Here is a 17261-nt window from a genome sequence, read left to right as displayed (position 1 = left end):
ATTGTTCATCCAGCCTATCTTATTTAGACAGACCTGCGGAGATAATAACATGCACAAAAACAAGACAAAGCAAAACCAAGCAACAGAATAAAACAAAACAAAAAGCCAATGACAAAAAAGAAAACAAATCACAAGAAAGAAAAGCTTGTAGTTAGTTCAAGGGCTGTTTGTTGGCCTTTAGTAGTGTTTTCCGGTCAAGTCTGATGGGGCGCCAAGCCCTGAAAGACCACCTTCTGGGGAGAGTTTTTAATATTCTACAAAATATCAATGTTCTACTTGAAGATTGTACATTAAACTACAGAAGTTATGAACTTTACTGTTTTACCAGTTGTCATTTAAGGTAAAAACTGCGCAATTAAAAAAAACAAATCTCACTGCCAGAGTCCATGCTGACTCAGAGAAAATCCATAGGAAAGGGCAGAACTGGCCCTGTTGGTTTTCTGAGGCTCGCTCTCTATGTACTGGCTGGTGGTTTTGAACAGATCACCTTTCTGTTAGCAGCCCAACTACGTCATCAGTGCTCCCAGATAATGGGAGCAAACATAAGCTGCAGCAAGGTCCCCGGGTAGCACAAATGGTTTGTGCACGATTATGAACTGAAAAGTTGGCAGTTCACAATGGGCTACGAGCTGCTCCTTAGCTGTCTGCATCCTCACACACTACATCTGATTCAGGCCCAGCTCTCCCCTCTCCCCAAAGCACCAAGCACTCTTCATTTCTGCTCTGGCCTACACTGAGTCAAAAGGGACCCTCTCTAGCATGTTCACAGCTCTATTTCCAATGCATATTTGGCATATAGTAGGTAAAAAATTTGTTGTGAATCAAGTTTAGCTAATGTTTTAAGTGGTTCTTTTCAATTAACCTACTGCCCAATTACAACTCATAGCAACCCTATATAGGTTTTTCCAAGCTATCCATCTTTATGGGGGCATGGTGTTCTCTTTGTCCCCAGAAGCAGCTGGTGGGTTTGAACTGCCAAGTTGGCAGTCCCATGCTTACATGGCATCAGTCAGTAAGGTGAATATGAGAAAGATGATCTATCTAATGTTCAGTGTTATTGTTAGTTCCCAGGTTAAAATCACTAGAACACTCCACAGAACACTGTTGACAATAAATGCTAGTCCTCCACTACCCTTATGTTTATATAGGACAAAGGCATTCTGTTTCAGTATTAATGAAAATTTGGCCTACTGAAAAAGTCAATTTATCATCAGTGTACAATTTCTTACAGATGTTAATGAATAGCAGCAAAAATACATCTTTACTCAAGAAAAACTGTAGGACTGAACTAGTTCATACTTGTGATGACATCTACGAACCACTTGGGGGAGCTGGACTGGTTGGAGTTCATTTGCCCAAGGATTCATGGGTATGAGTTGATTTTGTTGTAGTGACTAAAATTTTTTTAGAATATTTTCTCTAAACGAAACCCACTGCTGCTCAGTTAACTCCAATCCAGTGATGCTGTGGGACAGGAGAACTGCCCCATAGGGCAGCAGTGAAGGAAGCCGACTGCCACAGCTTGCTCCAGCAGGGCAGCCGGAGGGGTCAAATGCTGCCCTTTCTGGTTCTTTAACATCTGCAAGGACTGGACTGCGGCAGGAAGTGAGCTCACAGCACCACAAGGGCTCCTGCGACACTCAAAGCAGGAGAAACCAACATTACTCCCTTTGTGCCCCTAATCATCCCAAACAAGACTGCTTCATAACAGAACAGAGAGCCTACTAGGAAATATTTTAAAATTCCTTTTATTTCAGAACTGCCTTTATGTACAGACATCATAAAAAAATGCACAGACACTGGACATTTTCCAAATGGGAGCTGGAAATCAAATCTGAGGGCAACTAGGAGAACTGAAACTGTCCCAGAGGAGACCTGAGGATCGCACTTCCTAAATGTCCTTGATAACCTCTTCAAGTTCTTCCTTGGTGAACATGTGGAAATTCTGGCCAGGCTGCACCGTAGCTAGCTGCAAAGTAAACAGGAAAAGGTTAGGAAGTTGGGCTTTCTGGTGTCCTGCCTGCTCAGGATGGTGATGCAGCTGTTCAGGAGGACCTGGGGGATCTGCCGTCCCAGGGATAGCCTTCCCAGGCAGCAGGTCCCCAAAATAGCGTGCAGGCTCCAAAATAAACACTGTTATTGACCAAATTTTCCATTTTGAGGTTGATGAACCACCTAATAGTTAATCAGATCTCTGGCATAATTCTCATCTCTTGAAGTTACTCCAATAAAGATCGGCAAAGTCATGGGGTCAGTACATTTTTCTGTTAATGATTCTGCTAGTCTATTTAAAGCGCATTTACATATTTGCAAGTTGTCCTTGTGTGCTCACCCTTGAGTCCCTTGGCTACTCTGCCTCAATTTCCTCATTTGACTGAGGTATAGGGTGAATTAAATATGTAAACTGCTTAGAACTTAAGTACTAAGTAATTATTAACCATTATTGTTTGGTATTATTTCCCCCTAAATGTCGCAGGTGGCAATGGCAACTTAACAACCAGAGTTTATATTTTGTTTCTTAAAAAGGGTTCCAACACTGACATGATTTGTTCCATCATCCCTGCTGCCGACATCAGTCCTGGTTCGGGCAATTCTGCGTTGCGAGGGGATTTCCACAAGTTTGTGGGAGGTTTTCATTATCTTTGAGTTGTATTTTCCCTGAAACGTTTCAAAGCCCCTTATAGTTGCCATTTCACATTTCCCTAATGGGCTTTTGTGTTTAATGTGCTTTCAATGCCATGTCCTCATATTGGCATTAAAAAAAGTTGTTTTTGAAGAGAAATGTATCAGAACAGTCTTTTAGTGATATCTGCTCCTGATATTTAATATACCACAACCCAGTTATTTGGCGTTTACTATTCTCTTTCTCATCCCAGATAAAATTTGGGAAAAGACTACCAAATATCTTAGACAACTGAAGATCTGGTTTGAAAACAAATGAAAAAACTGTTTTCTCAAACATGTAGTCCCAAAAGATTTACTCAATTACATAAAATGTCAGATGATCCCCAAATATATTTTTAGGATATGTCAGGATGGCCAGGTTGCTTAAGGTGTCAGACTAAAATATACTTGCAAAATACATGTACCGTATATACTCTGTATAAGCCGAGTTTTCCAGCACATCTTTAATGCAGTTTTTGTGGTAAGATTAGGTACCTCGGCTGATATTCGGGTCAGCTTATACTCGAGTGTATATGGTAACTAATTTACTCATGTCCAGATAGAGTCTGAGTTCTGTCCAAGAGAATTTAAAAATGCAAATAAATGTACTACCACTTTTAAAGCACAGTATCGTTGTACTTAACATTTGATGATCAATGACATGAAAACCAACAGAAGGTCAATCAACTAGAGAGTGAAGGTTCCAGGGTTTTGTCAGATCGCTCATGACTCAGGATAGCCCTCACAAGACATTACAAAACTCAATTATCAGAAACTGGGAAAACCCTAAACAGACTGCAAATCAGTACTCATAGGACTTGAACCCAATACTGCCTTCAGGAAGTTAACTCATCACTAGATGTGCAAAAATAACCTCTTGTGTTTACATAATGATGAATACATCTTACATAATGAGGTATGAAAGATGAATTTCTATTTAAAATCTCTTTATAGGTGCTTCAGAGGAAAAGGCCTTGTGATCTACTTCTAAAAAGCCAGTCACTGGACCTATGTGACAGTCTCACCCTGTTACACATGAAGTTGCCACGGTTTGGAACTGACTGACCAGCAACTGGTTTGAGATTTTTTTTGGGGGGTGGGGTGGGGGGTGAAAAGTGAAGAAATGGAATTGGGTGGTGATTTTTAAAGTAACTTCTGTGAGATCAGTAAAACAAGTACTTTTTCTTTCACTTATTCAATCAATAATCAATTACTCCATGTTTACTAGTTATGGTTATATGAGGCACCAGGGATCTAAAGACGAAGAAAATCTCTGTGCAACCTATGCCAGGGTTGTAACACAGATGAACATATGTAGACTGGGGCACAAGAGCATGGTGGAGGAACCCAAGGAGACTCAAGGAGAAGCAACCTTGAATGTGTCCTAAAACATGGGAAGAGGGACAAACAACAGAAACGAGGCTGAAGGGAGACAGCGGACGGTGCAGGACATGAAAACAGCAACTTAGAGTGCATCAAGGGCTCACGGGGGGGAAGGTGGAGAAGGAAGGGAGAAAAAGAGGAGCTGATATCAAGAGTTCAAGTACAAAGAAAATGCTTTGAAAATGGTGATGACAACATATGCACAAATGGATTGTTACAAGAGCTGTAAGAGCCCCCAATAAAACGACCTAAATAAATAAATAACAGCACACGGGAAGGATGGATCAGTCGAGGAGGAGAATGTTGTGAACAGAGTGAAAGTACAAATACACAGAAACAAAACAATACACTGTACAATGAAGTCATTGCTCCTGGCTTGAGCAGAGGTTGCACATGGGACATGAGAAGAAATGGAGAGGGAGCGAGGATCGGCCTCACAAGGAGCAATATACAGAAGTACAAAACCTAAAGTCAGACCATCTACCAGCTCGGTTCTTTTGGTTCTACCTTTCCAAACACTCAGCTTCCTCCTCTGTGAAATGAATATAGGGCTCTCTCTCAGGGTTGTTGTGAGGATTTAAAAAGTTGCATGCCAAATGCTTGCACAACTACTTTGGGAGTAGGGAATTATCATGCCATGCAAGTAAGTTTAGAATTTACCTTACAGACAGTAAGAATCAGAAAAGCTTTTTAAAGTAGAGAATCAGCAAGAGCAGGCATACAATCTAGAAAACCCACCCCGCCGGCGTAAGAGGGGAGGCAGTGCTAAGCTACTCTGGAAGACACGTTAGGAGACGTCTGAAAACACACAAAGCAGCAGGGAGAAATGATGGCGTGAACAAAAGGCGGCACTGGAAGTCAGGACGGAGAGGGGACATTTAATATGGGTTATATAAGAGTAAAGACAGGGCTCAATGAAGGGCAGGGAAGACAATGACTTCCAGTTTCTGGTGTAGGTGAGAAATATACTGAGGGGTCACCAAGCACAGGAAGAGGAAATGATTTGTAGACTGTCAAATTTGAGTTGTCTACCTCAAAAATGTCAAATAAGGTCCAAAAAGTGACCATGAGATCAGCCACACAGGGATTACCGTAGCCAAGAGCAATGTGGAGACACGGAACACGACTTCTGAGCTGCAGTCACAGCAACGGTGGTTCAAAATAAGGTAGATGCATGGAATCACACTCAGCAGCTTAACAGTAACCCACTATGGGGACACACACAAAATAAGTATTAAAACGCACTACACTAAGTGAAAGAAGCTAAAACAAGGCATACGTGTGTTGTAGGATACTACTTAGATGAAACTCCAGAACAGGAAAAATGAATCTAGAGTTGCAGAAAGCATATCAGCAAGGGGTGAAAAAGAACTTTTGGGGCTGGTGGTACTATACCTTGACTGTGGTGGTGGACAACAGCGGTTATACAATTGTCAAGATTCGTTTATATGGACACATTTTATTATAAAGTTTATCTCAATAGAGCTGGGTGTTCTTTTAAAGGGTGGAAACGATATGGAGATATATTATTAAAAATTAAGCAGGATGCAACGTGGGTATTCTCCTTTGCGGAGGGAATCAGCTGGTGGAGAGTTGGGGCTGGAGATCCAAGGGACCCACTGACGGGCAAGGACTAAAGACGGCGGACAGGACCTAGAATAAGACCAACACTGCTCTCAAGCTGATTCCGATTCAGGGCAATCTCAGGATTACAGAGGCGCTCTGGACCACAGGGTTTTCTTGGATGGAACTCTTAAGGAAAACCATCAACAGGCTTTTCCTCCTTGACACCACTGGTGGATTCAAACCACCCACCTTTAGCTTAGTAGTTACAGACCGACTGGGCACCCAAATGTCTTTTCTTCTTGAGCTGACAATCAAAATTACCTAAAGAAGTTAAAAATACACAGATTTGGGGGCCCACTTCAAACAATTAGGATGGACAGCTAGGTCTGGGAACTTTAAGTTAGAGCATTGGTGGAATTATTCATCTTGTACAAGAGGTAGTGCTCTTATTTTATCATAAAGAAACTACCGTCAGATAGGTCAATTAAAACCAAGGGCAAATGTGGGTTAATGAGAAGAGCCTGAAAGAGACACAATCAGTTATCCAGACTCTTAACATGATGGTCTTTCAAAGTGACACTGTAATGAATGGATTGAGCGAGGGAGGCGTTCTACAGTTGGTGCTGAACTCAACAGCTCTTAAAACCTCTCCTGAGGATTCCACAGTGTTGTTACACTTGGATTCCTCTGAACAGAAATGCCATGACCCTGTATCTCACTAGTACCAGGGAAAAAGTGCTAGAATGAAGAGACAAAATTCCTTCTACTGGTCAAGATGGACATACTGCTGCATTCGTTGTAACTCAGTCTGAGTTTGGCAGAATCACCAATGATAAAAAGAGAAGATGATTTATTAAAAATAAAGAGAGAGAGAGAGAGAGAGAGAAGAATTTCCAAATCTTTGCTAAGATGATGAAAAATACTGTCTATGCCTTCTAATCTTGTTCTCCCAATTTACTGTGACCTCTAATACCCGATTCCTCCACTCAGCAGTGTTAAGAGGGTAGTTCTAGACTCACACTGCCCACATTCAAATCCTGACTCTCCCATTTCTTTTGCTGAGTGAGTGGCCCTAGAGAAGGCCTGAGTTGGTGTGCCATGGCCTCTTCCTCCCTGATATAACTCATGGGACTCCTGTGAGGATTAAACAAAAACTAATCCAATACGTAGCACAAAGAGAAGCACATTCTCTGAGCAAGGTAGAATTATCCCTGTGGGTTTTTGACACTTTAAGTCCTTACAGGAGTAGGAAGTCTCATCTTTCTCCCATGGAGTGTTCTGGTGAGTTTGAGCCTCCAGCCTTCTGGTTAGCAGCCCAACTCGAAACACACTAGACCACTACAGCCACTTTCAAGGGAGCTGAAAAAGTTAGTGGAAAAATCGAAGTAAAAGCTTTAAGAAATTTTCCACACACTTTTTGAAGCTCCCTTGTACGTGATATACTCTCAAAGGTAACCAGTACTGACTTTTTACATCAATTTGTTTTGTGGGTCCATCATCAGTTGTTACTTTAATACAGTCCGGCAACTCATTCCTGTCTTCTCTCTACCTATTTCTCCTGGGTGCGCTCAACCCTTCAGAAGACGACTGAATAGTAACCAAGGAAATACAGGATATCGCTCTCAATTCACCTCAAAACTTATCTTCATTCGTCATTACCTCCCTTTTCTGCTGTCAATTCTCAGCACTTCATACAAGAAAATGACAACAAGAATCTGTTCTCCTCTACTCTCATGTTTTGCTATCCCTTATCTTACTTACAACACACACACTAGCAGTTTAAAAAAACCAAACACCTCAAAGTTCCCTTTCATACAGTTATTTTATATCTCTTAAGACTTTGCACATGCTGTTCCCATTTTCTGAAGTACTTTTCTCTCCCCTAGATAGCACCAGGCAGCACTCGTAATGCCTCCATCTAAATTATGTGTTTGCTAGTAATCTGTTGTTACAGCTGCGACATTAACATCCCCCAAGCTCTCTCTTAGTATCTGTACGCCTAATTTACTACACAGTACATCAGTCAGTACTCCATATCCGTGGCCCCACATCCACTTATTTAAATATTTAGATGGAAACTATTTCAGGGAACAAAGTGCAATTAAATGGCTGAAGTAAATCCTTAAAGGCTGAGGGGGTGTCAAGTGCTATTTAAGTAGTATTTATATTGTATTAGGTAGTTTAAGTAATTAGAGATGATTTAAAGTAGAAAGATCCACAGAGGCCATCTGTAAATACCACCATTTTGGTTAAGGGTCTTGAGCATCCACAGAATTTCTGTCCATGGGGATGAGAGTGGGATCCCAAAACGAATCCCTCTTGTTTACCAAGGGAGCACTGTACCTGAATGCTGTTGTTTTTGTGACATCTCACTGAGTCGTTCTGACTCATAGTGAGACACTGCCTGGCCTGTGCCACTCTCAGTTAATATGTTGGAGCACATGAAGAGAGAGTGAATCCCGTACTTGGCATCTAGTAAAGTACAGTATATACCCTCACTGCTATCAAATCAATTTTGACAAACAGTGACTCTAGAACTGAGTAGAATTGCCCCTGTGGGTTTCTAAGACTAACTTTTCATGGGTACAGAAAGCCTCATCTTTCTCCTGCAGAGCAGCTGGTGGTTTCAAACTTCTCACCCTGTGGTTAGAAGTCTAATCCCTAACCCACTCTGCCACTAGAGCATGTAAGGGGCACTAAATACAGTGCTGAATGAATTCTAGTTTTCAAGGCTAACGCTTTAATTTGTACTATGCTTTCTCTCTTCTGGAACTTTCCATCACAATTTAATAACTTTTATTTAACATTTTTCTACTACTGATTTCTTCTCAATCTACAAAAGTATTTTTAAATCTTTTACCAACTTTGAAAAGACAAAAAAAAAATCCTTCCCTTTAATTCTGCCTTCAGCTAACACTAATCAAGTCTCATGGAAAACCAATGTACTCTATTTTCACATATAATGTACTATGGTGGAGTTTGTATCAACATGGCTAGACCAGAGTTCTCACTGGTTTGACAGTTAAGATAGCATGCGCCCACATAATGTGTACACTCATCTAACATATACAACATCTGCACAAAATAGTGCTTGCTTCCTACATTTTATCATCATCTTTACCCATTTTATTATTAGTTCTGGCTTCTGCCATTACTAATTAATCAAGTTTCTTATTCAAAGGAAGTCAACAACTTATTGAGAACTAAGCATACTAAGGATATCTATTCAATCTTCAACACTGGAAACTAAGGTAGCTAATAGATAGATATTTAATACCTCTATGTTAGTTGCATTTAGCTTCTCTTCCATGACTTGTTTGAGAATGATGAGTGAAGACTTGATGGCTTCTTTCAGTGTCATAGACTGGAAGCAAAGATGACAAGATTAGGCGTTAGTGCTGCATAATGCTTCCTTTCCAATTTCCTCTTTACCTCCCTGGACAGATGACCAGCAAACACTAATACACCAGACTCTGTAGTTAGTACAAGTTAAAGTATCCCTAGAACTCAAGTCCATGGAACGCCACTGAGTGCGTTCCAATGCATACCAACACTCTGACAAAACACTGGTCCTGCACCATCACCGTAATTGCTATGTCTCAGCCCATTGTGCAGCCACTGTGTCAGTCCACCTCCTGGAGGGTTTTCCTCTCTCTCTGACTCTCAAGCAAGCGTGTCAGAAGGGACTAAGAGTCTTCTGATGGACACGTCCAAACCAAAGTTGGCCAAGTTTCATCATCTTTGCTTCTAAGGAGCACACTGGCTACACTTCTCCCAAGACAGATCTATGTGCTCCTACAGGAGTCTACAGCACTTTCAATATTCTTCACTAGCGCCTTAATTCAAATGCATCAGTTCTTCTTCAGCCTTCCTCTTTCAATGTCCAGCTTTCACACGCATCTGAGACGACTGAAAATGCCCTGCCTTGCCAGGTGCACCTGAGTCCTCAAAGTGACCTCGTTGCTCGGCAACACTTTAAAGAGATCTTGTGCGGCAGATTTGCCCGATGCAGTGTTTCACCTGATTTCTTGACGGCTGCTTCCATGAGCACTGAGTATGAATACAAGTCAGATGAAATCCTTGGCAACTTGGAGATTTCGGTTTTCTTTACCATGCGTCAAAAGTCACACTCAAGACTGCAGTCTTTGAGCTTCATCGAGTCCATCTAGCCTCTAGCTTTTGGCAAGCAAGGGTGTGTCATCTGTGCACTGAAAATTGTGAATTCCTGAGACTGTTCTTCATATAGTCAGCTTCTCAGATTACTAGCTCAGTGTACAGACTGACTAAGTATGGTGAAAAGATACAATCCTGACATACACACCTATTCTGATTTCAAACCACACACAGCATCCCCTTGTTCTGCTCCAATACTGCCTCTTGGTCTATGTACAGGTTCAACATAAGCATAATTAAGTATTCTGAAATTCCAATTCTTTGCAATGTTACCTGTAGTTTGTTATAATCCAGAATCAAAAATCTTTGTCATAAAACACAGGTAAGAAAAAAAAAAAAAAAAAGCAAAATTTTACTTGCATATGATATTAATGACATTGTTCAAAAAATTCCACTTTTTGAGGGTCATGGGTCACTTTTCTTTGAATGGGCAGAAATATGGATCTTTTCCAGATGCTTGCCCAGGTAGCTATCTATCAAAATTGTTGGCAGAGACAGATGAGTGTTTCTAATGCTTCATCAGCTTGTTGAAATATTCACATTGGTAATCCATCAATTCTGGAACCTTGTTTCATTAATGCCTTCAGGGCTGCTGGTTCTTGATGATATGCTACCTCTTGAAATTGCTGAACATCAACCAGTTCTTTTGGTACAGTGACTGTGTGTAATATTTCCATCTGCTTTTGATGCTTCCTGCATCATTCAATATTTTGCCCATAAGATCCATCAACATTTCAACTCAAGGCTTCAAATTTTTCAATTCTTTCAGCTTGAGATATACGGGCATGTCCTTACTTTTGGGTTTCTGATGCCAGGTCTTTGTACACAAGTAAGCAAATATATAGAAAATATTAATCCAGAAGGTGGGTTTTTTTTTGTCCCCCACCCCCACCCTGAGATATTTTTTTAAGCCTTATTTCGGGCCACCAAAAACCCACAAACTTTTGTACAGCAATTGATATTTGAGGAAAATGAAGGGGTTACTCTTTGTGTTCTTCTTTTAATCCAGAAGCAAAATAAAGTAGTATTTATTTTATTAATGAACAAGAATGCCCAAACGAAGGCAGCTCAATGCCTTAGGAAATCTGTTCTTACCCATTTTGTACCTAACTTTCTTTGCATATAAAATCAACCCTATTTAGGATGTATATGAGCAGCTAACCCAGCACGACATGCCCTTTAGATATGATCCAACCACACCAATAAGCTACCTCAGATCAACTCTCCCACTCTCACAAAAAGGGTGTCCCACACCTACGGGTTCAAGAGCCCAACTAGGAAGTGTGAAATGCTAACTAAAGCTGTGAGGGATGAGTTGGGGGCCTATCTATCCAGGGGTCCTCGAACTTTTTAAACAGGGGGCCAGTTCACTGTCCCTCAGACCCGTTGGAGGGCTGAACTATAGTTTAAAAAAAACTATGAACAAATTCCTATGCGCACTGCTCCTATCTTATTTTGAAGTAAAAAACGAAACAGGGCAAAAACACCTGGCAGCCTGGATAAATATCCTCGGCGGGCCGCATGTGGCCCGTGGGCTGTAGTTTGAGGACCCTTGACTATACTATAGAATACAGCTCAGCAACAAAAAGAAATAAACATGGACAACAGGAATGGATCCATAAACATTGTTAGAAAGAAAAAAAGCCTGGCACAAAAATACAAACTGTATGGCTCCATTTATAAAAATGTACAAGAACAGAAAAAAACTAACAGAATATAGCTGGCTGCAAGGGAAAACATGCCGTTTGGGAGGTGATGGAATTTTCTACTTCTTGTTTTAGGCTGTATAAAACTGTCAAAGCTGAACTTTTAACATCTATACATTTTATTATATGTATAACATTGGTTAAACAACAATAAAAGTTGTGAAATAATTAATTACCTTGTGGTAAACTTCTTGCAAGGAGCTCTGGGCACCCTCTGAAGCAGAGCCAATCGCTCGAGCATCACACTGTACGAAGGTTCCAGAGGGGTCCATGTGAAACCTACAAAAACCCCAAATTGAAGATGCTAGGATCACTGTTTGATCATACAGCTAGGAAACCTGTCACTGACATACTCAGACACAGATCCAAAAGATGCTAATGTATGGCAAAACTAGAGCTTTTAAAAAGTGTCTGAGAAAACGAACAAGTGCAACAAGGATGTACAAATACAGCATAGTATGTCACTGTGTATGTCTACCCGAATACTCCAGAATGAGAATCAGATCACCATCTGACGGAAAACTATCATACATGTCCTGAATATAGTAATAATGTTACTTCTAATTATTCCAAGAATTATGGCTGGTTCCAGGAAGAGGGCTCATGGAATTCCTAAACTTTTCTCTTTATAAACACACAGAATCATTGACCTTTTACAACTCTACAACAATCTTCTGTGACTTAAAACCACCAGTCCTTACCTTAAATTATAAATTCGACTCCCCCATTTAAGAATCAGGGCAAGTGGAGGGTTGGGGAGAATGGTACTTACAGCTGTGGTCCTTTCTCATCAACGCCTCCAAATAATAGTGCTACTCCAAAGGGCCGAGACTAGAACCAAAGAGCAAGAAGCTGTAAGAGCAAGGCTATAAAATCGGGTGTTGGGTGGAGGGTGTGCGAAGGGTAGTGGGGCTGGGAAAGACATTTATAGGACAAGCGTGCTAAGTCCTATAAGGAGGGGGGAACTCAGCACAAGCATAATGCTCACCATGGCACCTGGATCTGCATCTTCTTCTCCAAACTGTAAAGCCAGATTGGACACAGCCTGGGTCACACTCTCCACTGTCATTGTCTCATTGTAGGTGAACCAATGATTCTGGAAGAAGAGCAAAGCATGGTTTGCCCTTCTAACAGGAAAGGCTTGAAAGGAGCTCACCATCTCAGTACACATAGCCCTATAGACTCTAACTGGAAATGTAAGGCTCAAATGTATTTTTCTTAAGGAAGGACTAGGGCAGAAAAGTCAACTAAACTCAAGTGCCTGGGGCTGGATGAGAAGAAGAAATTCAGGGATGAAAAAAGCCTTTATTAAAGGAGCCAAAGTGACCGGTAGTATTTCCTAAAGTGGGCAATACTGCCCCCTGTGGGGCAGAGGAACAACTCAAGAAACCTGCAAAAGGAAACACCTATACTTTATCCTGCTTTTAATTGCCAAGGGGGCACAGAGTAATGCAATTTTTTTCCTTCTGGAAAGGAGGCAGTAAATCAAGTAAGCTTGGGATTTTATGGACTATAAGATTACGAACTTGAGAAACTGGGTTGATCCCTCAAAGCACCAAATTCAGTCTTTTTCACCAGGTAAAATGCTCATACTCTTTCTCTCAAAGATACCTTATCATTTTGTTGATGTTTAAGTTCAATGGTTTGTTCTTACAGAAACACTGAAAGAAAACTTGAAAAAAACCATTGACCAACCAGACATTTTATACTTACAAACTATTCTCTGAGGAGCCCTGGGGGCACAGTTACATGTTGGGCAGCTAGCGACAAGGTTAGCAGTTCAAAACCAAAAGAGTAAGTCTCAGAAACCCAGAGGTTCTCAACCTGTGGGTTTTGACCCCTTTGGTGGTCGAATGCCCCTTTCATAGGGGTTGCCCAACTCACAACAGTAGCAAAATGACAGTGATAAGTAGCAATGAAAATAATGTTATGGTTGGGGGGGTCCCCACCACATGAGGAACTGTATTGAAGGGTCACGGCACTAGAAAGGTTGAGAACCACTGCTCTAGAAGGTAGGTGCTCAATGTAAAGAAAGAGCATTCTTAACTACTCCTCATCACAGGCAAGCTTCTATTTGCAAGTCTGGCAGCAAAGGCAAAAGACGAGAAAGTCTTTCAGCTCTGACGGCCTCCTGCTATGGTGCTCCCACAGAAAAGTCCACTGGGGGACAGGATTCAGTGAACATTATGCTTTATACTAAAGTAAGGCAAATAATCCACCCCACCCCACCTCCCAAAAATCAAGGGGATGATAGCACTATTGACCAGGACTCCCTAGAGCTGCAGTGGCTGGACAAGTGGCTTCAGGAAATCAGAATTGGGGATTCTAAAATCACTCTCAAGATGGAGAGCCATATCTGATACTGACAGGGCTAACTGCAAGCTGGCCCCCGGCAGCTACATCACCACTAAGAAGGAACTCAGACATCATGGTACAAAAGGGAGATGGTGTTCATTTTACCTGTGTCTCCACTCTGGCTTTATCGATTAAAGTCTTGGCGTCAGCAATTAGCCCACTCATGGCACAACCTGCAATGTAAAGCCAACAGTTTGTCACCCAGTGGCCAAATCATTGTAAAACTCTTTCATCCACTCAGAAATACTGAAATTCTGGGACTGAAATCACAGAAATATTTCCCAATAGATTCGATGGGAAATGATCTGCACTGAATCCAAGTATAATTCTGTTACAAACAAATGAAAAACTACTGTAATATAGGAGAAACTCAGCTGGGAAGATAGGCAGAGAAGAAAAGCAGATCAAGTATACATAAACGATTTCCCACATATTATATCCCTGAGCCCTGGTGGTGCCATGGCTCCAACCCTGCTACTCCACAGGAGAAAGATGTGGGTGGCAGCCTGCTTCCACAAAGATGTACAGCCTTATAAACTCAATGGGGCAGTTCTACCCTGCCCTGTAGGGTTGCTACAAGTCAGAACAGGTTTGACAGCAATTAATAACCATCCCTTTAGCACTCTTTCTAGACCGGGATACACTTTCCAACTAGGCAAACACTAACCAAGTATATAAAAATAAACATCTCATCGTGGATTACAGTGGAAGACCCTAGGATAAGGTCAAAAGCGTTTTCATCTTCAAAAACAAACCAACTAATTAATCAGAGTGAAAGTGTGTATGTTGGTCTAAAAGACCTAAATTATGGTTACAACTGTTACTTTATATGCTAGACACTTAAGTCTAACTCTCCAGCTTAAATGTTTCTCCTAAATTCCAGAGCTATAAAACCCAATGACTTGCTTATCTGAGGGGGCTTCAAAAAGTTTATGGAAAAATTCTATTACCTTTTAATCTCATTTTCCCACAAATTTTTTGAAGCCTTGCAAATATCTTGGCTATAACACAGAATCCTCAATTCACCTCATCCTAGATCCCTTTTAGATTCCATCTTCTTCCTCACAGTCAATCAGATCCCAAGTTCTGTCCATTTCTACCTGGTGAATATGTCCAGCATTAGTCAGTCACTCTCCATTGCCCTGGCACTGTCTTGGTTAAAGCTCTTACCACCTCTTTGTTTGAACAACTTAAAAAGTTTCTTAACTGGTCTCCCTGTCTTTATTTTCAACCCCTGTTACTAGAGTAGTGTTTCTAAATTTATTATGTATCACCCCACTGCCTACAACTTTTACCTCAATGCAAAGGATCAAGTTCAAGCTGTTTAGCAGGGTAAAAAGAGAATTCCACCTACTCTAGTCACACCTCTTGACACATTTCACCTCCCAGTCATACTGAATTACTTGAAGGCTCTGCTCATTCTAGTCTCATCTAGAAAGCTTTGCTGGCTATACCCAAAAACTATTCACCCGGTAAACTGATCCTATCTTTCAGAATGCAACCCTGATGAAGTATCACCTTCTTTGAATCCTTTTCTGAAAACTCCACTGCCACTGGCACCAGGCAAAACTAGCTGTAGCCCTATTGAGCATACAACACACAGGTTTTGTCAATGCCTTTATCACTTCATTGCGTTTACATGTACCCTTCCACGCTTATTGTATACTCTTGGAAGACAGAACTACATCTTATTTCTTCCTGTAGTCTTGGTCTAACACAAAATCTAGCACGTAGATGCTTCTCAAGTGGCTGAATGAAGTGACAATGACTGACCTCCAAACACAGTTGTCTTGAAAAAAGTAGATACAATGCCCTAACCTTGAAGTGTGGAAGAGATAGTCAAGCTTCCAGAGTTAGCATGCACTTAGTTCTGATATCCGTAAGAGACTGGTTATTTCACCAGTGTTACTTAGATGGCTAAGCAGGTTAAGAAAATTTGGATAGCCAACTAAAATGTTATGCTATAAATAAGCAGAACTCCTCAATCTACAATGCTACAATCATGCCAGAAGATAAAGCAGAGTAATTGTGACAAGAAGGAAGAAAAAGGAAGAGTGTGTAGGAAGGAAACGTGAGGGCAAAACGAGAAACCTCACAAGAGAAGAAGACGACTGGTCTGGTCACAGTCTATTACTTTTCTCCTCTCTGAACCGCAGTAATCAGAAGGGTGTTGAGCATCATCTTCTCAGTGGAGACCTCTGGCTTCCCAGGTATGATCCTGAGCTCCTGGACCAGGAGGTTTTCCACCGGGACTAACATATATTACAGGGAGCTAGCTTATGATTTGGTCTTTACACATTTCAATAGCTCCCACATTCACTATATCTTTAAGCAGGATGGGAACTTCTAAAAGTAGTTAAAACACAACCGAGTCTGGCCACTGCTTCCTACTCCTATGTTATACACACTGGCCTACTGCCTGGAAAACCAGAGCTAGCAAGGAGATAAGGCTCTCATCTCATGAATCACCCTCTGGACATCATGGAAGACCCAGGTCAGATCCTACAGAAGGGCTTTTCCCGACTCCTTACCTATGTGTGCATCAATCTCTACAATTTTCTCAATGCTGCTGGGCTCCATGAGTGGTGAGGTAATTCTCTTCTCCACAGCCAGGCACACACCCTCAGCTGTCTGGATCCCAATGGCTGTCGAACCAAGCTAAAGAGAAACATGCGGTGGTTACCAAGTACAGGTCAAAGAGTAGGCGAAGACACTCACAGAATCTTTGTATAGCTTCACAAGACAGAAGGTTCAATCAGCCATATATAACTAGCACACAGAGCGAACAAAGAACACCCTAATATGGAAATGTACTCTCTCTTCAATGTTAAGATCCTGAGCTTACAGAATTCTGTGCTTCCAAGCAGGAAAATCGATAAGGTCTTAAAAGCATCTGAAAAAAAAATCAACTCTACCCCCAATGTTTTGGGAAAAGGAGGAAGGACTCCAGCATTCTAAACATAATGGTCAAAGAAGTAATCTATTTCTACTTTTTTCTTAGAGTTGATCTCTTTTCACCTGTACCTTCAACTATCTCAAAAAGTTGAAGTATTTCCTAAACCGATGTGACCTCCAAAAAAGTCATTTACTTTAAAAAACAAAAAGAACTAAGAAACAAACATCATTATCATTGCCAACATAAACTTTAGTTTGAATCAATCATTCTGGGTTACCAATAGTCCACAGTTCAAGTACTGTATAGCTAAAAGTCATCTCTCAATCTCCATGCCACCATCCTAATTACATCGACCTCTCTATGCCTAAGTGTCCTTATCTGTAAAATGGTAATAATCGTACCAAAACCTACATCAAGAGAGTAAATGCATTAACACCAAAAAATACTACTTAAAAGGGTGTGAGACAGTTTATTGTGCCAGCCTGGCTGATAAACGCAGGTGGGATTGACTGAGGGGC

The 17261-nt window shown here is 41.1% G+C and overlaps 1 protein-coding gene across 1 annotated transcript in view; it reads right to left on the bottom strand.

Annotated features, from left to right (window-relative positions):
* Positions 1–1732: 1732 nt before the first annotated feature.
* Positions 1733–17261, bottom strand: part of PSMA5 (proteasome 20S subunit alpha 5) — a 30185-nt gene continuing 14656 nt past the window's right edge. Inside the window, exons 3-9 of the mRNA XM_004699215.3 lie at positions 16379–16505; positions 13953–14020; positions 12481–12588; positions 12265–12323; positions 11669–11771; positions 8891–8977; positions 1733–1969 (exon numbers count right to left, since the gene is read on the bottom strand). Coding sequence (XP_004699272.1) covers positions 1892–1969; positions 8891–8977; positions 11669–11771; positions 12265–12323; positions 12481–12588; positions 13953–14020; positions 16379–16505 — 630 coding nt within the window. The 3' untranslated portion in view covers positions 1733–1891. The remainder of the gene's footprint in view (positions 1970–8890; positions 8978–11668; positions 11772–12264; positions 12324–12480; positions 12589–13952; positions 14021–16378; positions 16506–17261) is intronic.

Source organism: Echinops telfairi, unplaced genomic scaffold (genome assembly GCF_000313985.2).
Source record: "Echinops telfairi isolate 266 unplaced genomic scaffold, ASM31398v2 ScPeMD7_443;HRSCAF=831, whole genome shotgun sequence".
Taxonomy (NCBI): domain Eukaryota; kingdom Metazoa; phylum Chordata; class Mammalia; order Afrosoricida; family Tenrecidae; genus Echinops; species Echinops telfairi.
Note: the sequence above shows the minus strand (reverse complement) of the source record. Positions and strands in the feature narration are given on the sequence as shown.